Below are 21,251 nucleotides of genomic sequence, written 5' to 3'. Positions count from 1 at the left end.
GGCAGAAATATTTACACTGTGCGCSACCTCTGCATTTATAGCTACCATTCGGAAGAGGGCGTTAAAGAGCCTGGCACTTTTTCTTTTGTGGCTGGCAGCTTCATAAAACATTGTACCCAATGCTTTATGAAAACTTGCTTGATGGGTCGATGTCCTTATTGTGGTTTTACAGACGTGTTTAATACGTTTTATGTACACACTTCATTAGAATATTTATGAAATGCACATTGTTATTTTACACTTACTTATTTTCCCTCGACTCCAACCTCATTCGATGCATTGAACGGATGTGGGTGGAGCTATGTCTACATAAGGGCGCTAATTAAAAAAACTCACAAAAGCTCTGACGAAGGCCTTGAGGCCGAAACGTAAAGCTTATTAAAGAGCAGTGAAACTAGTAAGAGCAGTGTGCGGGTTTTTTAAAATATYTTATTTTTTCAAAATATATAATCTAATGAAATACAATGAAAAACATATCAAGCTCACTCAGATCTTGCTGTGTGTGTACTGTGATTGTATGTCATGACCGTAAACGCGTCTCGCTTTCACAATTTAACATTTGCTAAAACATCACCCCCGGTTGGCTACTGCAGCCTCTGCAGTCTCAGTCTACCCGTGATATCAGTGATTTTTAATAAAACAAGAAAATGAAATAAACGATTTGGTATCGTGGAAGATTGAATAAGTGTGCTTGGAACGATTTGTAGCTATCGTCTCTATCTACAAGCAATTCGCTACACTCGCATGAACATCTGCTAACCATGCATGTGTATGTGACAAATACAACTATATATCTGTGCTGAGAATGCATCAGACCTAGTTTCCCTACTTGTTACCGTAAAGTGTGGTGTATTCGCGCATCCCAATTGAGGTAACTAACGCGCGCGAATGGCTGACTGCGGTTTACGAGTGTCGGCTCAATTGACTGCAATATCACAAGGGGCATCACTGGCAACAATATTATTTGATGTTTTATACACACAGCAGCTCTAGAATCTAGATTAAAAGTGCAATAGTAGCCTACATTAATAAAGAATGGTTTGTATCGCATGTGCACAACATTCACCTTCGTGCACTATCGCTTACCCTCCACACAGCTAGGGGTGGCATTTTCCGAGATTAGATCCTCCCACAGAGTCGCAGAAACCCCAAGAATAATAATACTTGTACCCTCAGCAGGTCGTTTACTTTGGTGTGTTTTTTCTCACAAAATGACCAAATCTAAGGACAAGAGAGAGAAAGTCAGCGTTGCTAGCGAAGTAAGACACAAACTATTTGTAACTCTAAGGTTTCTTACGTGACGTGGAATAATGTTACGTTGCTCTGGAATTTGCAAGCTTAGCTAGCTAGCTACGTTAACTAACAAGCTTCATTCAAACGTTGGATACCATGCGTGAGCTCACCTTAGCCAGAGAGGAAGAGGCGAAGTATATTGCTACCATATTAGGGAGCCACGTTTGCGACAATTCACAGGTGTCACCCAATGTTATGGCCAGAGATATTTAATCGTTTATATGTCCCCTACACAGATTGATCGTGTTGAGGAGCGACGGTTGCGATGTCACGATAGTATCGAGAGGGCAGAGTTCAGGCGGCGGCGCGAGGAGCTCTCGGATCAAGACAGGTGACGATTATGATGACAACGATGATAATGGTGATGAAAGCACAATTCCTAATCTCCCTCTATTCGACAGACAATCGCTGGAGGATGAAATGACGATAATGAACGAAAGGATGCAAAAGTATGGTAAGGAAAACGTTTGTTTCATGGAAAATGTTATACACAATTCATATAGTAGAATTGTAGTATAAGTGTTATTGTGAAACTGGATCCTGAATGAATGGTGTGTGTGGTACATTGTGGACTAACGCTTGTTCCCTCTCATTTAGATAAAGAGCTGGAGGTGTTGAGAGGAGAGAACAGGAGGAATATGGTGCTCTCTGTTGCTCTATTGGCCGTCAGTGCTCTCTTCTACTACGCCTTTATCCACTACTGAATAAGAATTAGCTCATTTTAGCACAGTTGACTGTGTTATGTTACATCTTCATCAGGACCAAATACTGCTTTGGCAGCTAAAAGCCTTAATGCAGCCATTTGTGCGAATTATATGGTGACATTTCGGGCCTCTTCCCCCCCCCCCCCCCCCCCYYMMCCTYCTMTATTTGCACCTGCTTGCAAGTGTTCACATTTTTTTTATGGGATAAATAGTAAAGACATGTCATTAACCAGTAATTTTTTTGTATTACCTTTTTAATTTGGCATCTAGTCATCTTATTGTCAAACAAATCAGTTTTTCAAAAGTAGGCTACCTGCGCATGTTCATCCACTCCAAAATAATTCCTGCATCCAAACAGTGCACTGTACACTCGTGTCATTTGATGAATGGAAAGTGAAATCTGTTACAAAACACCAAAAGTATAATGACATTTGGCAATTGTCATTGGGTCGACACTCTTGTAGCCTGAATTGTCTTGTTGACAAAATGACCTTTTCTGTAGAAAGAGAAGTCGGGACACTTGAAACGTAGCTGAAATATGTAACAGTCCCGGATGACAAGTGCAGCCACATGGGGGGGATAAAAAACAACATAATCCAGAGGTGAGGGTGTTCGTTTCATGTGGGATAAGCTTTTATTTTCATATTTACCACTATAGCAGTATACATTTCATTTTAAACAAATAGGATAATGGGTAAATTAGCATTATTTATTAGAGACCCCAAAGTTATGACTTTTTTAATTTAGGGGGGCTCATATCTCTTTCAGGGTTTATCCCCACTTGTAATTCACACTCTGCTCACAGGTACCTCTGCTCTGTCAAGCTTTGGTACTCAAATTACCTAATTTGTTGAGCCACTACAAATTGGATGTTCATTGCGAAGTCATCCACATCATCATCAACTCCTGGGCTGAGCTTTGCTTTCCCCTTCATACAGACTGTGGTATATTTTTACTACACTTCAATGGTTACTGATGGTCTCTTAAGGACCACTCATGAAAGCAAAATCATGCACAATGCTTATGCAAATCATGAACTCTTCATCAAGCGTGACAGAGTATACAATTCTTCCTTTGACTTCATTGCACGTTGTGCTCCTGCGTTGTGCTATGATGAGGGTATGAAGACACTACTTCTCAATGGGTTTACATAGTGCACCTTGGGATTGTGTTCTCAGACTGTTGCCAAAATGATGCTTTAGTTCTCATTGTGGTCAATAACCACTATGCCTTTGTTAGTTAAATCACCCAAACCTGAGACTGAGACTTGACTGGGCTTTATCTCTGACATAATTTTGCAAGGGTCTGTATTTACAAAGCATCTCGAATATGAGCACTCCTACTCAAGAGATGCTTTGTCAATATGGGCACAGGGCTACATATACTGTATACCATTAGAATAAGGAAGGGGTGTATATGTGTTTGTCCACATCTTAATTAATTCCAAGCCTTTGGTGCCAAAATGAATCTCCCTATGGCCTTTTTTTGTTCAGGCATTGCATTTTTAGCAGTGCCTGTGCATCTAAATGGTTTACATTGAGAATGTTTGATTACTCATGCACGCATTAAGGCCTTCCTACCTGCAGACAGCTTCACATCATTTTGATCCCTCACCCGAGGCAACAAGTTGATATATATTTACTGTAAATTAAGATAATTACATGCTTGGCATGTATGAACATTGTTCTTTTGTAATTATGTCTGAACATCCCAAAAACAAAATAAATGTATCTCTAAATCTGTTTTCTCTGGCTGACCATTCTATTGCTACTCAGAATCAACTATGACTAACTATGACATAGAGGCAAAGCTCTCTTCTACAAGCCTGTGATATAATGGATCATATTTATGTATCATGATGCATAGTCGGATAACTCAGTCACTGCCAATATGTAGCATCCAGACATTTTGTGGCATAAACATTCACATCAGCTATGGTAAAGGTAGAGGGCAGGAGTGATTGTGTGTGTAAAGGACAACTGGGCCTGGGGGAAAGGTTTCTGGGAAGAACAAACTTTTCTTTTTATTACTACATTATCATCAACAGGGTTTGAAACATAAAGAAAAAAGTGACCTCATCCTTAACATTTCACAAACTAAACAAAACTAGGACAGCGGAGCAAGGCAACAGGATGCAACAAAATAAACACGGTGACGACGAGTAGAAAGTCCCAAAACCTGAAACCCCCATTAATCCCCTAGACAGACAGGCTAGAATGCATGGAAGGAAAGGCTGTATTTGATATAACCCAGTTTTTCAATGAAGGCCAGGAGTTTTCCCCTGACCAGGGTTGTGGTAAATTTCAATTCAGGAAGTACACTACAATTCCAATTATTTTTGATGAAGAAAATGTGGAATTGGGTTTACTTTCTGAATTGAAATGGATTGGACCACAACCCTGCTCTGGGCACTAGTTATGCTACATCTCACCACTCCCCATGTGTACAAAGGTTTAGTTGTTGCTGAAAGGAGAAGAGCTTGACTGGCTAGGCACTCCAGTAAAGATCTTGGAGGGTAAAAACAAGCTGGGTGGGTGAGATGATTGGACTCAGTTTTGAAAGTCAGGCATACCAGGACGTATAGTGCAGTGCCTTAAAGGGAAACTACCTCTAACTTCCTTCATACTGGACACAGAGACAAAAATGGTATCCATGAGTTCATCTTACTCTGGAAGTAGAAAAAGACCTCATTGCCAAAATCCCAAAGTATCCCTTTAAAAAAGGCACAATGGGAGGTTTTCAGTTCCAGACAAAAACATATGTAGTGTTTGAGCTTTGGAGAGAGGTTCTAAATTAGAGTACACCACCGCATCTTGTACACAAACACACTGCAAATCATGGAGGCATGGCATGAATACAAGCAAAGGGACGGGGGGCATGGAATCAATAGAAAAAACAGGAGCATGCAATGCAACACGTAATGTGACAGCTTGTCAATGTTGGTTTTCTTCATAAAGTATTAAAATCACTTCTAAGATGCATTCTGTACAGTGGATCTGATCTGATACATAGAGCTTGGGGCAGTAGAGAGGAGAGAGTGGTCTTTGTAACATAATTACAGGGAGAGCTGTCTCAAAGAGCCACAGAGTTCGGCAAACTGTCCTTCATGTTGGCACCAAACATTTTATTACAATCCAATTCTAACCGCCAATTTTTTTTCAAGCCAAAATAACGCCCWTGAACATTTTGTGAATGCCAGTTTGCCAAACCATGTGCAGGGTACTGTTATCTGTCTATGGCAATATTCTATGTGTCTGGGGGACTCCCCCTGGTGGCTCAGGGCTGGTAGTGCTGGTGGATGAAGGAAAGCACATTGTCCTTAGACAGCTTCTCAGGGTCAACCCGCGTCTGAGAGTCGTGAACTCTGACCCCGTCCTCCCACGCCCAGAACAGACGCTCTGTATGGCAGACGCTGAGGAGACACACACACACAAATTAGAAACAACATATTCAGTTCAATAACCTTTCAATCAATTTCATACCGCTCCTTGGGGATGTCCAGCCGTTCCATGTATTTGATCTATTCAAGAGCTAGCACACCTGATCCAACTTCTCAACTAATCATCAAGCACTTGAGTTGAGGTAGTTCAGGGCTACAACACAATTGTGAAATGTCTGGAGGTCCCAGAGGAGGTTTGAGACCCCCTGTCTAGAGTAGACTAGGTTCAGATGCAAAAACATGCAGACAATTCCTTGTCGCACATATCCTAGTCTACCACACAGATTTGAGACAGGTGCATAGTGGTACGCACTGGAACGGAGCCACAGAGTTGGCTGGCAGGTCGTAAGTGGACTGTTTAGTCATCTTGTTGAAGAAAAACTTCCTCTTGGTGTTCTTACTGTACGCCATCGTCCAGGGATCTGCACGTCAGAGGAAGAGAAATGTCTGTGAGAAAACATCCAGACTCCTGTATCCTAGAGCAGAAATGCTCTACCTTGCTCTCTCTCACACACACACAACCAAAAATATACACACAACATGCAAACATTTCAAAGACTTTACTGAGTTGCAGTTCATTTAAGGAAATCAATCAATTGAAATAAATTCATTAGGTCCCACACGACACCATACACGTGGTCTGCGGTTGTGAGGCTGCCAAATTMTCTAAAACGATGTTGGTAGAGAAATTAAAATGTMATTCTCTGGCAATAGCTCTCGTGGACATTCCTGCAGTCAGAATGCCAATTGCACGCTCCCTCAAAACTTGAGACATCTGTGACATTGTGTTGTGTGACAAAACTGCACATTTTAGAGTGGCCTTTTATTGTCACCAGCATAAGGAGCACATGTGTAATGACCATGCTGTTTAATCAGCTTACTGATATGCCACAYCAGTCAGGTGAATGGATTATCTTGGCAAAGGAAAAATTCTCACTAACAGGGATAACAAACAAATTTGGGCACAACATTTTAGAGAAATAACCTTTTTGTGCACATGGAAAATGTCTGGCATCTTTTATTTCATCTCATGAAACATGGGACCAACACTTTACATGTTGCGTTTTTTATTTTATTCAGTGTACATAAATCCACACTCTCCTACCATTGATGCTCTTTTATGATATACAGTGCATTCGTAAAGTATTCAGACCACTTCCTTTTTCCACTTTGTTACGTTACAGCCTTATTCTAAAATSTWTAAAAAAAAWWAAAAAAATACTCAATCTACACACAATACCCCATAATAACAAAGTGAAAACGTAAAAAAATTAATAATAATTTGCAAATAAGGTATTTCTGTTTATAATTTTTTATACATACAGTATGGGTCAAACATTTGGACACACCTACATTGTAGAATAGTGAAGACATCAAAGTTATATATTTAATATTTGATATTCTTCAAAGTAACCACCCTTTGCCTTGATGACAGCTTTGCATACTCTTGGTATTCTCTCAATTAACAGGTGTGCCTTGATAAAAGTACATTTGTGAAATTTCTTTCCTTCTTAATGTGTTTGATCCATCAGTTGTGTTGTGACAAGGTAGGGGTGGTATACAGAAGATAGCCCTACTTGGTAAAAGACCAAGTCCATTTAATGGAAAGAACAGCTCAAATAAGCAAATASAAACAACAGTCCATCATTACTTTAAGACATGAAGGTCATTCAATCCAGAAAATGTCAAGAACTTTGAAAGTTTCTTCAAGTGCAGTCACAAAATCAAGCGCTATGATGAAACTGGCTTTCATGAGGACCGCCACAGGAAAGGAAGACCCCGAGTTACCTCTGCTGAAGAGGAGAGTTACTAGACTCAGAAATTGATAAACGCTTCAGAGAGTTCAAGTAACAGAGACATCTCAACATCAACTGTTCAGAGGAGACTGCGTGAATCAGGCCTTCATGGTCAAATTGCTGTAAAGAGACCACTACTAATGTACACCAATAATAAGAAGAGACTTGCTTGGGCCAAGAAACACGAGCAATGGACACTAAACCAGTGGAAATATGTCCTTTGGTCTGATGAGTGCAAATGTGAGATTTTTGGTTCCAACTGCTGTGTCTTTGTGAGACGCAGAGTAGGCGAACGGATGATCTCCGCATGTGTGGTTCCCACCTTTAAGCATGGAGGAGGTGGTGTGATGGTGTGTGGGGGTGCTTTGCTGGTGACACTGTCAGTGATTAATGTAGAATTCAAGGCACACAACCAACATGGCTACCACAGCATTCCACAGCGATACGTCATCCCATCTGGTTTGAGCTTAGTGGGACTATCATTTATTTTTCAACTGGACAATGACCCAAAACACACCTCCAGGCTATGTAAGGGCTATTTGACCAAGGAGAGTGATGGAGTGCTGCATTAGATGAACTGGCCTCCACAATCACCGACCTCAACCCAATTGAGATGGTTTTGGATGAGTTGGACCGCAGAGTGAAGGAAAAGCAGCCAACAAGTCCTCAGCATATGTGGGAACTCCTTCAAGACTGTTGGAAAAGCATTCCAGATGAAGCTGGTTGAGAGAATGTCAAGAGTGTGCAAAGTTGTCATCAAGGCAAAGKGTGGCTACTTTGAAGAATCGAAAATATATTTTGATTTGTTGAACACTTTTTTCGTTACTACATGATTCCATGTGTTATTTCATAGTCTTGATGTCGTCACTATTATTCTACAATGTAGAAAATAGTAAAAATAAAAATAAATAATTTATTAAGTGTGTCCAAACTTTTGACTGTAAGTATTCAGACCCTTTGCCATGAGACTCGAAATTGAGCTCAGGTGTATCCTGTTTCCATTGATCATCCTTGAGATATTTCTACAACTTGATTGGAGTCCACCTGTGGTAAGTTCAATTGATTGGACATGATTTGGAAAGGCACACACTTATCTATATAAAGGTCCCACAGTTGACAGTGCATGTCAGAGCAAAAACCAAGCCATGAGATTGAAGGAATTGTCTGTAGAGCTCCGAGACAGGATTGTGTTGAGGCACAGATCTGGGGAAGGACACCAAAAAATGTCCGCAGCATTGAAGGTCCCCAAGAACACAGTGGCCTGCATCATTCTTAAATGGAAGAAGTTTGGAACCACCAAGACTAGTCTTAGAGCTGGCCGCCTGGCCAAACTGTGCAATCAACCTTCCAGAAGGACAACTATCTCTGCAGCACTCAACCAATCAGGCCTTTATGGTTGAGCGGCCAGACGGAAGCCACTCCTCAGTAAAAGGCACATGACAGTCTGCTTGGAGTTTGCCAAAAGGCACCTAAAGGACTCTCAGACCATGAGAAACAAGATTATCTGGTCTGATGAAATCCAAGACTGAAATCTTTGGCCTGAATGGCAAGCGTCACGTCTGCAGGAAACCTGGCACCATCTGTACGGTGAAGCATGTTGGTGGCAGCATCATGCTGTGGGGATGTTTGTCCTTGAGTGGCCCAGCCAGAGCCCGGTCTTGAACCCGGACTAACATCTCTGGAGAGACCTGAAAATAGTTGTGCAGCGACGCACCCCATCAAACCTGACGAGATTGAGAGGATCTACAGAGAGGAATGGGAGAAACTTCCCAAATACCGGTGTACCAAGCTTGTAGCGTCATAGCAAAGAAGACTTGAGGCTGTAATCGCTGCCAAAGGTGCTTCAACAAAGTACTAAGTAAAGAGTCTGAATACTTATGTAAATGTGATTTCAGTTTATTAAAAAAAAAATGCTAACATTTCTAAACCTATTTTTGCTTTGTCATTATGGGGTATTGTGTGTAGATTGATGAGAAAACTAATTGTTAATCCATTTTAGAATAAGCCAGTAACAAAATGTGGGAAAAGTCAAGGGGTCTTAATACTTTTCGAATGCACTGTATGTCACCTTAGCTACAGTACATACCGTTTATAGTTTTGATGATGTATAGGCCATTCGGGAGGAAGTGGCGGTCGTCCCGGCCAGTGTAGGACAGACGAGGGACTCCTCCTGAACTCTTAGTCACCTTCATTTCCAGTCTAGGAGGTTGAGGAATATTCATTCATTTACTTATACATTCTTAGACTAATGCAAAGTTCTCCCTCTCAAATGTTGACTATGGCAATAGCATTAATCTTCTCATACCTGACAAAAATCTTGTCCATCTCCTCCAGCCTGTACACCTCTTTCACTCTGAGGAGAAAAGCAGAGAAACATTAGGACTTGGAGGAAAATAAACATTAGGACTTCCCAAAAAATTCCTCCAGATCTTCCCTTTATATGTATTCTTATTCAAGCAGAAAAAAAGTTAGAATGTAGGGTTGTTACCTGATAGGGTTCATGTCTGGTCGGCTTGGCTTGGCCACGGCCCTCACAAACTTCTCCGCCATCTGGATTCTGGAGACAGTGACCACAGTTCAGCAACAATACATGCAATCACCAGATAAGGTGAAGGCAGGGGTGAAAGTAAGCCGGTACGGTCTGGTACTATTAGGCCCAGAATCTTCTATCCAAAATGTTAATCTAGGCAGAGGCTGCGGCTCCATGGATCCCTTTTCCACAGAGCCGAAGATCCAAATCACGTTTTACACACGTTTCTTTACCTCTACATTAAACACACATTTGTATGGTCACCCTTCCTTTACATTTCTCACTGTCAATGGTGAAAGATAATTGTTCACTGTTTTACTGGTGAAACGTCCATGCAGCATCTGCATACCAACCATTTGATCTCAATCAGTTTCATGGGGATATGCATTTAGATCTTCTTGTGTTATACAGTGTTGATTAGAAGTAGCCCAGTGTTGTTTTGAATAATGTAAAATGATAGAATTTTAGAGCAGATGTTAAACTGTAGCATAGCCTACCTGTGTTTATTTTAAATATACAGCGCATTCTGAAAGTATTCGGACGTCTTGACTTTTCCCACATTTTGTTACGATGTGTGCCTTTCCAAATCATGTCCAATCAATTGAATTTACCACAGGTRGACTCTAATCAAGTTGTAGAAACATCYCAAGGATGATCAATGGAAACAGGACGCACCTGAACTCAATTTCGAGTCTCATAACAAAGGGTCTGAATACTTATGTAAATAATGTATTTCTGTTAAAAGTATTTTTTTAAATAAATTTGCAAACATTTCTAAAAACCTGTTTTCACTTTGTCATTATGGGGCATTGTGTGTAGATTAATGAGGATATACATTTTTTGAATAAAGCTGTAACGTAACAAAATGTGGATAAAGTAAAGGCGTCTGAATACTTTACAAATGCACTGTAAGCACACATTTTGCCTAGTGGCGCACTATTGAGTTTTGGCCACACGAGAGAAACATTTCACCATTCGCACAATCATACTATAATCTCATAAGAAATTAGGTGGTGTTTTTAATTTTACAGTAACGTTGTATGTGCTGATCTAACTTTAGTAAATGAGCACCATAGCAGAGTTGCCCGTTCTCTACGAGTAGAGCAGAGTCAGTAAGTAGAGAATCCCACATGTGCAGAAGCTTCTGGACTTTAGCTGTCAGAAAGAGGGGTCCAGAAAAGTCAGATCCGTAGCCACTCCGTTAAATCTACTTTCACCCCTGGGTGAAGGTTAGGGTTGTTGCCTCACCGTTGGTTGAAGTGCTGGACCCGTACATCAGTGCCGTTGAGAACCAGGGCATCTAGCACATGTACCGCGTTAATCCTGCGCTGGGCTTTACCCTGTGTTCAACAAACATTTTAAAAAAGGTAAACAACCATAGTAATTACTTACTCTCTTCCTTCGCCTTCCCCTATTCAACCCCCCCCTCCCCCATCTCTTCCTCTCCTCTCTCACCTCTCCCTTCAGCTCCTGGACAATCTCTACACTGAGCAGGGTCTCTCTGGGCAGCTCCAGCTTGAAGTTCTCCAGCTTCCTCCAGCGCAGAGGATGCTTGCCGTCCCAGGTGTAGATCTGAGACTTCTGTAGAGAGAGAGAGAGAGAAAGAGGCATAAGAAGAGTGGGATACCCATGTCTATTTGTGAATAACAAGAGAACTTCTGCTGAGATGATCATGGCCCAGGTCCATAGTCCAGAGTGGTGTCTGCTCTCTCTCACCCCAAGACCTAACAGGAAGAGCTGTTCCCCTCCTCCCACAATGCACCGGTAGTCCAGGACATGGTGCACCTTGTCCAGAGTGGTGGAGCTCAGAGGGGTGGGCTTGGAGTTCAACAACTCGATGTCAGAACCCTGAGAGACATAGATAAGAGAGACATAGATAAGAGACAAAGAGAGAGTGAGACAGAGAAAGAGAGAACGTTACATTCTACTAATACATGATCAAACACATGGTGTTAAAAACACTATCACCATACAGACAATTAAATGCACACAGTTCAGTGTGACTATGTACTGCAGACTACCGTATCAAACACACCCTTTCCTTGATACTAGGTAAGGGATGGGAGGCCACAATCTCACCTTCATCAGCTCATAGAATTTGGAATTGGGGTCTGAAGAGACATGAGTGACTCTGGCCTTATCAGGAATCTAAAGAGACAGAAAGAGAGACACACACAGCGAGAGAGAGAGACATAAATAAACAAATAACTAGTGAGTGCTATGAAACTAGATGATTGAACTGCTGAACTGCTCAGATACCAGTCTCTATACACGCTGACCAGCCCTCACTAACTCCTCAGTACTACTCACCCCCCAAAGCTTCAGACACTCCTTCCGAATATCAGCCTGCCTGGCCTCTGACAGGGTCCTAACAATACACAACACAGTCAGATTGTACTTGCACATGCAGGTACACTACATTTCAACACGTTTACACTGATTTGAACAGTAGAAGGGAGGGGGTGGGTAACTCACGTGTCTAAGACGTAGGCATGGATCTTAGCCAGGGCTTTGATCTGGACTACACAGTGGCTGCAGGGAGACATGGATGATTATAAAGCCTTTGTTAATTTGTGTGTGTGTGTGTGTGTGTATGTGTGTGTCTTTCTACCTCTCGTTAGAGTTGATCATGTGGTTGTAGAACTCAGTGTCTCCTTTGATGAGTTCGATGGGCATCACCTCGTTGACGTCAGACTCCGAGTTCCTCAGGTGGTTGAGCTTCAGGTTGACTGTGAACATGTACTCCCTGACCGGATCTGAACCAGGCTTCAGACCGCGACACACAATGTATCTGAAAACCAAGGATATAATGTCAGAACAAAGCTAATAGGTCAAAGTATATAGTAATGGCCTCAACAGCATTTACACACACACACACCTCTCGGAGTTGGCGGGCCTGCTGGTGATGGGTTTGAAGAGGGACACCCGGTCGAAGCAGAGGTAGAGCAGGTACACCAGCCCCACACTGAACGGTGTGAACAGGTCAAAGGTCTTACACACGAAGTGACCACCTGGGGGAGACAGAGAACACAAGTCACTCACTGTCCTTACACTTCTGGATAGTAAGAGACAGACAGACAGACGTACCTGTCCGGAGCACAGACATTGCGGTGAGGAACTGACAGAGCAGTAGTTGTTTGCTCAGAATCTCCTGGATGTTCTCCTGCCCCTCCACTGAGAACCCCTACCAATCAGGAAACAAAGATGTGCTCAACAACACACCCTACCAATCAGAACACATCTCACTAAGCCTTTGTCCAATGGTGACAGAGTGCGATGAAGACTCCAACTCACCCCGTCAGCCATGAGGAAGTGCAGTCCTCTCCTCTCTGTACTCTCCATGATGAAATTCCGGAAGGCACTGATATTCTCTGGTCGAGTGATGTCACCATCCCCATCCACCCCGCCTTCCCCTGAGCCACAGGGAGGGTGAAAAGCGAAGACGATGACCATAAGTCTTATTCCAATTTGTTCAACCATATTTGACGATCAGCACATGGGAACCACCATGGTACATACCGTAGTAGGGTTCAAACAGTTCGCTGGGTGCAGCGTAGAAGTCTTCCAGTTTGAAGTCGCAGGGTCCTTTGAGGGTCATGCCGAATCCCTTGGCATGCCAGCGCCGCCTCCACAGGATGTATTCTGAGAATCCCCCCGGCCCCGCACACACATCCCCGAAATACAGCAGCTCCCCCTCGCGCTCTCGCGTCTGGGGCTTCTGCATGGGGAGAGACACGGACAAAAACACACCTTTATCACGTAACACCTGGAAATCCGTCACAAATATCTACTAAATATGCATTTGCTACATGTCACTTTCATTGACTAGATCAAGTGTGAATGGAAAGGGTCACTCACCCCTTGTGAATCCTTTGGGTTGGTGAACATGCTGTCAAAGACGTGATCCATGTTGGCCATCTTCATAGCCGCTCTAGAAAGAAAACAAACAAACAGATAAGTCAGTCATTATTATCAGCTACTGTAAGTAAAAAGCCGGGGGCCTCATTTAGAACCTTGGTGTAAATTTGACACTTAATATCTGCGTGTGCCATTTCTGAAACGAATACATACATCCAAAAATATTGAGATTTATAAACTTGGCGCACACTATACAGTCGTGGCCAAAAGTTTTGAGAATGACACAAATATTAATTTTCACAAAGTCTGCTGCCTCAGTGTCTTTAGATATTTTTGTCAAATGTTACTATCGGAATACTGAAGTATAATTACAAGCATTTCATAAGTGTCAAGGCTTTTATTGACAATTACATGAAGTTGATGCAAAGAGTCAATATTTGCAGTTTTTGACCCTTCTTTTTCAAGACCTCTGAAATCCGCTCTGGCATGCTGTCAATTAACTTCTGGGCCACATCCTGACTGATAGCAGCCCATTATTGCATAATCAATGCTTGGAGTTTGTCAGAATTTGTGTGGGTTTTGTTGTCCACCTGCCTCTTGAGGATTGACCACAAGTTCTCAATGGGATTAAGGTCTGGGGAGTTTCCTGGCCATGACCCAAAATATCGATGTTTTGTTCCTGAGCCACTTAGTTATCACTTTTGCCTTATGGCAAGGTGCTCCATCCATGCTGGAAAAGGCATTGTTCATCACCAAACTGTTCCTGGATAGTTGCTCTCGGAGGATGTGTTGGTACCATTCTTTATTCATTTATAGCTGTGTTCTTAGGCAAAATTGTGAGTGAGCCCACTCCCTTGGCTGAGAAGCAACCCCATACATGAATGGTCTCAGGATGCTTTACTGTTGGCATGACACAGGACTGACGGTAGCGCTCACCTTGTCTTCTCCAGACAAGCTTTTTTCCAGATGCCCCAAACAATCTGAAAGGGGATTCATCAGAGAAAATGACTTTATCCCAGTCCTCAGCAGTCCAATCCCTGTACCTTTTGCAGAATATCAGTCTGTCCCTGATGTTTTTCCTGGAGAGAAGTGGCTTCTTTGCTGCCCTTCTTGACACCAAGCCATCCTCCAAAAGTCTTCGCCTCACTGTGCGTGCAGATGCACTCACACTTGCCTGCTGCCATTCCTGAGCAAGCTCTGTACTGGTGGTGCCCCGATCCCGCAGCTGAATCAACTTTAGGAGACGGCCCTGGAACTTGCTGGACTTTCTTGGGCGCCCTGAAGCCTTCTTCACAGCAATTGAACCGCTCTCCTTGAAGTTCTTGATGATCCGATAAATGGTTGATTTAGGTGCAATCTTACTGGCAACAACATCCTTGCCTGTGAAGCCCTTTTTGGGCAAAGCAATAATGAAGGCACATGTTTCCTTGCAGGTAGCCATGGTTGACAGAGGAAGAACAATGATTCCAAGCACCACCCTCTTTTTGAAGCTTCCAGTCTGTTTTTCAAACTCAAGCAGCATGACAGAGTGATCTCCAGCCTTGTCCTCGTCAACACTCACACCTGTGTTAACGAGAGAATCACCGACATGATGTCAGCTGGTCCTTTTGTGGCAGGGCTGAAATGCAGTGGAAATGTTTTGGGGGGATTCAGTTAATTTGCATGGCAAAGAGGGACTTTGCAATTAATTGCAATTCATCTGATCACTCTTCATAACATTCTGGAGTATATGCAAATTTCCATCATACAAACTGAGGCAGCAGACTTTGTGAAAAGTAATATGTGTGTCATTCAAMACTTTTGGCCACGATTGTACATACGCAGCAATAAAGCTCTGCCTGGAAAACACCCTGCATTCACATTTTATGCTGACAATAACACCCTTTATTTGCTGTATAATTTGTCACTATTGGAATTAGGCCACACCAGTTTGTAAAAGAAAGAGCAATGGCATTTGATCACATTTCTGTAGAGGTGTGGCCAGTGACTTTTTCAAACTAAACATGCATGCTACCTATAGCGAGTGCCAGTCTGTTCATTCTGCAAGATTGACTGTACACTACACGAACAAAAGTATTTGGACACCTGCTCGTTGAACATCTCATTCCAAAATCATGGGTATTAATATGGAGTTGGTCCCCCATTTTCTGCTAAAACAGCCTCCACTCTTCTGGGAAGGCTTTCCACTAGATGTTGGAACATTGCTACAGGGATTTGCTTCCATTCAGCCACAAGAGCATTAGTGAGGTYGGGCACTGATGTTGGGCGATTATGCCTGGCTCGCAGTCCCCGTTCCAATTTATCCCAAAGGTGTTCGATGGGGTTGAGGTCAGGGCTCTATGCAGRACAATCAAGTTCATCCACACTGATCTCAACAAACCATTTCTGTATGGACCTCGCTTTGTGCAGAGGGGCATTGTAATGCTGAAACAGGAAAGGGCCTTCCTCCAAACTGTTACCACAAAGTTGGAAGCACAGAATCGTCTAGAATGTCATTGTATCCTGTAGCATTAAGATTTCCCTTCACTGGAACTAAGGTGTCTAGCCCAAAACCATTAAAAACAGCCCCAGACCATTTTTCCTCCTCCACCTAACTTTACAGTTGGCAACTATGTATTCGGGAAGGTGAGCTTTACACCATTCCAACCAACGCATGGTATTGCGCATTGTGATTTTAGGCTTGGGTGTGGCTTCTCAGCCATAAAAACCCATTTCATGAAACTCCAGAAGAACAGTTATTGTGTTGACGTTGCTTTCAGAGGCAGTTTGTAACTCGGTAGTGAGTGTTGCAACCAAGAACAGACGGGTTTTACGCGCTACGCGCTTCAGCACTCGTCGGTCCCGTTCTGTGAGCTTGTGTGGCCTACCACTTCGCGGCTGAGCCATTGTTGCTCCTAGATGTTTCCACTTCACAATAAGAGCACTTACAGTTGACCAGGGCAGCTCTAGCAGGGCAGAAATTTGATGAACTGACTTGTTGGAAAGGTGTCATCCTATGACGGTGCCAGTTGAAAATCACTGAGCTCTTCAGTAAGGCCATTCTACTGCCAATGTTCATCTTTGGAGATTGCATGGCTGTGTGCTCGATTTGATACACCTGTCAGTAACGGGTGTGGCTGAAATAGATGAATCCACTAACTTTTGGAAATGTAGTATATTGGAAACAATTTAAAAGTAGGCTACAGCCCACACTTCAATGCAAAGGACGAATTGTTGCTCAATATTTAGTTTATCAATAGATTATTGGGTTTCTATGTCCTGCCTTGGTATTGGCTCAGATTAAATAGGCAATGACGTCGCGCTCCTATCACACAGCAATACTGTCGCCTACCCATACTGTCAAATATTTGACATAAGCTACCAGTCTATTTACTTTATTGGCAGAATGTTTACGCTGTATCTGGCAAAGGACTGTGACAGAAAGAGAAAACAACGGCAAATAGTTGTGGACCTGTTAATTCAACAATGTTTTGCATCGACTTTTCCCCCAACCTAAATATGCTGGACTGCCCGCGAATACTGAAACATTGTTTAGGCTACTAACAACAAATCGAAATTACAGTAGGCTACATACTAGCATACCAGTCAAAAGTTTGGACACACCTACTCATTCAAGGGTTTGCCGTTAATGAGACGAGTGAAAATCAAGTGCTTTACTTTTGGAATCTAAACAATTAGACATAGGAATCTATTCCCTATTTATTTTTATAACCATTGCAGAATATATTCCTCACCTTTTCTGTTCGTGATGTGTTCATATTCCTGAAGTAGCCAATTACCATGTTTGAAAACTAGCGCAAGCATATTTTGGGGTATATTTTGTACGCAGTTAATAAATGAGGCCCCAGGGGCTTCATTAGCACAGTGTGAGCTAGCATGTGTTTGTGTGATGCTAGAACATCAGTGGGTTATTCAGTAAGTTCAGCTACCTGTTGAGGAAGAAGGCTCCTCTAATAGTCTCGTAGGGGTTGGAGCGTGTTCGAGCTCGCCTCATCTCCTCCCCCTCCAGATCGTCAAACACCGTCTGCAGACCACACACACTTTTTACTGCCATAACTTACTTATGCCATTATAGAATCAATATCCTGATGATGATGATGATGAGTTGTTTGCAGTTGAATAGAGGGTTGTTCTTTAGGTGGCTCACCTTGCACCTCAGAAGGCTGTGTAGAAGATCCTCTGTGCAAAACTCTGTCTCATCCTCAATCCTCAGTTTCCTCTGAGATAGACCAAAAAATATAGTGCACAAGTGAGAATCACAGATCGAGAAGAATGTGTGTTAAAAGTGAGTGCGCGCGGATGTGTGTACCGGTCCCACAGCCATCCACCCCCTCAGCTCATCTGCATCTGGGATCTCTGTGGAGCATTCTGGGAACCACTTCAGCTCTTCTACAGCACTGGGCTAGAGAGCGCGGGATATCAGAGAGATGGGGGAATAGAGGGGGGAGAGAGAGGAGAGAGTGGGATGGAAGAAAGGGGAAGAGAGAGAGAGGGGGAGATAGGGGAAGAGGATGAGGGAGGGGGCAGAAAGAGGTGTTGTTTACATTGGTGAGCGCATTCTTTTCTCCTGTAGACTGTACATAGAATTGGGAAATATCCCATACTAAAAGCCTATTTTAATCTGATGAGATGACAGTGTGACAAAGCTATCTGCTTGCTTATGTCTGTGATGATGTTGTTGTGTAATACCTCAATTTCGTCTTGCCAGTCAACATTGAGCTCTCCCTGGAAGCCCTGCAGCGTGAGTCCCAGACCCCTCCTCCCTCTCTGAGTGGATGCCTCGATGATCTCCTTGCGCCCCTGGCCAAACTTACCTAGACCCTCACCTTCCCGGAAACCCATTTTGGCCTGGAGGTGGAAGAAGGGAACACAGAAAAAAAAATGTGAGAGAGAGATAAAGAGATGAGAAGAGGGATGGAACATTCTGGGATCCATGATCCCTCATAGTTTTATCTTTGTAAGTCAATGGGACACGTGTCATCTTACCATGAGTTTCTGCGACACGCTGTTGTACATGGTGAACTTGTTGGCGTCGCTCTGTTTGGCATCGTCTGTGGCTGATGCATTCTGGGATACAATGGGCATAGAGAACCCTGGTCTATGGTCCTCTGAGTCACTGTGGGAGTCACTCTGACTAGAGTCTGGGAGGAGGAGGCACACACAAACAAAAACACAGGTCATGTCCTGTGACATTCTGCCAAATCCTGAATATCATTGCACAGTGAGAACTATATATAAGGCAATGTGATGGCGATTACACTGACTGGTTGTCAGTAGCGGCGACTCCTCATCTGAGCTGGCTTCCTCAAGACGTTGTTTTTTAATCCGTTTCAGCGGTTCGGAGGCCGCCTCGCCCCTTCTCTTCATCATGGCTGAGGAGGAGGGATGGGGGGATGGATATGGTTAGAAATCTCTGGTGTAAAGTGGCTTCCTCTTCTCTATGTGCAATGATCTGAAAAGACTCAGATATGTGAACGCAACAGGCGAGGTAAAGATAAGGATACCTCACACACTTTTTCATTTAATTTTGTAGGGATGCATTTGTTTCATGGTAATCCACTACATAGTTCAAACCCACTGATTATATTTGCTTGGACATTGTAATACGATGGCAACTAAAATGTAAGGGAAGTTAATGAAGTAATTCAGTGTAAATGCCTATTCTCCATCAATAGCCCAGATATCGTTGGACGCCAAAAAACAATTGCTTGATTCTCCTATAATAGAATCACATAGGGCCACAATGATGGGGCTTATCCATCAAGTAAAATGCATGCATATACAAATAACATGAAGTCACTAGCGTGTATTGTCTTGATTATGATTAAATGCATTGGCTTGCATTTCATCTGTTTTAATTTTGCAGTAATATGCTACCTCATTGGAGATATTATACTACGCAATTACAGGTAGCTCTAAGAGAAGTAGGTATTTACCTCTTGTTTGCTGTGTTTGGCTAACTAACGTTAACAAGTCGGACCATTCCACAGCCCTAACGTTACTCTCCTACTTGCCGACTAAGCTTAGCTAGTTCCCGATTGCCAACTAAGCACGAGCACCAAGCTAGCTACTAGCAACGACAAACGGGAAGATTCACCACTTTTCTGATATAAATATCTGAAACSAAACTGAGTCCGACACCCCTCTGACGTGAATAGTGTCGATTTCACCCTCTGTAAGTGAGCGGGCTAGCTAGTTGTTTACCAGCTAGCTACGTGAAATATTTTCTTCTCGGCTAGAGAACCTCCACCTGTCATTGCAACGACACACTTTATTAGAATATATCCATTAACGTTTTATGTCTTCGTAGAATTCATTCCCATGCACAAAGTGTGATTATTGTCGCATAAAACGAGGTCAACGTTAATGCGCGTTCAAATTTCTGTTTTCTGAATTATCGTAAAGGTCCTTCGAATATGTATGACACACGTTAGTGACGCTTTTGGTGGCATGGGGCTCAAGATAAGTGCCTGATTCAGAAGTGTGCAAAACAACAACCCGACAACAACTACTGAAGCATTACTAATTTAAACAAAATTATTTATTAAATAGTTACAACATTTACAGCCGTGCCCGCGTCCTAGTTTTATTATTGTAGTCTGGAGAAACAGTACACAAGTTCACATCACTCAATCAATAGCGCCCCTCTGTGGTTGTCAGCTAAATAGCAATGTTCTGAAAATAATATCCAAATCAATTTTGGGGTTTTGTGTTGTTTTGATAGAAAGAAAACAATACAACATATATCTCTATATACAGTCAGTATAGTTTTGTTGCTTATAATAGGGAACCCACGTCAACAAATGCAATAATTGTTTTGTTTTGCTATTGATGGAGTCAAAGTCAATTGTATCGTCGTCGAGGTGATACATTGATTTAGATAGGGATTCTCAATATACTCCTACTGGCATCACGTTCGTGAGCTACTGCAATGCGCACTCCTGAGTCCTGACCTTAAGATGAATTAATTATGTCCTGTATTCAATGCCATGTCATTTTTGTCCTGTAAACAAGCGTATAGGCCTCGTGCGCTTTAGGAAATCCCTTCCTCTGAAGTTTAGCATGCCAAGCTGAAGTGCATGTCTCGTGAGTTTTGGTGACATTCAACCTTTTTAGGGCTATTGAAATTGTGTGACACATTATTTTTATTGTAGGCTTTTACATCTATTGAAAATTAATAATACATATCAAATTAAAATATGTCAACACTTCTCAGATGTTCATTTTGTTCATAGGGAATTACTAAAACGGGTCGGCAATAGTTGGCCCACCGGCCAAAAGTGACCAGCTCAGCGTTCAGCACCATAGTCAAATCAAATCAACTTTATTTTATATAGCCCTTCGTACATCAGCTAATATCTCGAAGTGCTTCACAGAAACCCAGCCAAAACCCCAAAAGCAGCAATGCAGTGTAGAAGCACGGTGCTAGAGAAACTCCCTAGAAAGGCCAAAAACCTAGTAAGAAACCTAGAAGAGACCAGGCTATGAGGGGTGGCCAGTCCTCTTTCTGGCTGTGCCGGTGGGAGATTAAACAGAACATGGCAAGATGTTCAAATGTTCATAAATGACCAGCATGGTCAAATAATAATAAGGAGTAAAGTGTCAGTTGGCTTTCATAGACCGATCATTAA

At 42.6% G+C, this 21,251-nt stretch overlaps 2 protein-coding genes across 4 annotated transcripts; one reads left to right on the top strand and one right to left on the bottom strand.

Annotated features, from left to right (window-relative positions):
• The first annotated feature begins 1,112 nt into the window (after positions 1–1,112).
• On the top strand, positions 1,113–2,233 carry ccdc167 (coiled-coil domain containing 167). Its single transcript, XM_023999607.2, has 4 exons — positions 1,113–1,259; positions 1,530–1,624; positions 1,695–1,747; positions 1,891–2,233. Exons 1-4 carry the CDS (start codon positions 1,212–1,214, stop codon positions 1,995–1,997), a joined length of 303 nt encoding a protein of 100 aa, XP_023855375.1. The 5' UTR covers positions 1,113–1,211; the 3' UTR covers positions 1,998–2,233.
• A 2,766-nt stretch (positions 2,234–4,999) lies between these two features.
• On the bottom strand, positions 5,000–20,014 carry cmtr1 (cap methyltransferase 1). Of its 3 annotated transcripts, none has more exons than XM_023999606.2 (24): positions 19,557–20,014; positions 18,885–18,992; positions 18,607–18,761; positions 18,310–18,468; positions 17,930–18,022; positions 17,768–17,839; positions 17,550–17,644; positions 13,621–13,693; positions 13,282–13,480; positions 13,057–13,175; positions 12,850–12,946; positions 12,641–12,773; positions 12,374–12,553; positions 12,238–12,294; positions 12,073–12,130; positions 11,842–11,910; positions 11,479–11,610; positions 11,218–11,343; positions 11,011–11,102; positions 9,721–9,789; positions 9,538–9,585; positions 9,319–9,431; positions 5,750–5,858; positions 5,000–5,409 (listed from the first exon to the last, which is right to left on the bottom strand). In XM_023999606.2, the coding sequence occupies exons 2-24, from the start codon at positions 18,988–18,990 to the stop codon at positions 5,274–5,276; spliced, it is 2,490 nt and encodes an 829-aa protein (XP_023855374.1). In that variant the 5' UTR covers positions 18,991–18,992; positions 19,557–20,014; the 3' UTR covers positions 5,000–5,273. The 3 variants fall into 3 exon arrangements, with proteins under 3 accessions (XP_023855374.1, XP_023855372.1, XP_023855373.1); XM_023999604.2 differs by having other exon boundaries at positions 18,879–18,992; positions 19,557–20,011; XM_023999605.2 differs by having other exon boundaries at positions 18,879–18,992; positions 19,825–19,905.
• Positions 20,015–21,251: the final 1,237 nt, after the last annotated feature.

Source organism: Salvelinus sp. IW2-2015, linkage group LG14 (genome assembly GCF_002910315.2).
Source record: "Salvelinus sp. IW2-2015 linkage group LG14, ASM291031v2, whole genome shotgun sequence".
Taxonomy (NCBI): domain Eukaryota; kingdom Metazoa; phylum Chordata; class Actinopteri; order Salmoniformes; family Salmonidae; genus Salvelinus; species Salvelinus sp. IW2-2015.
Note: the sequence above shows the minus strand (reverse complement) of the source record. Positions and strands in the feature narration are given on the sequence as shown.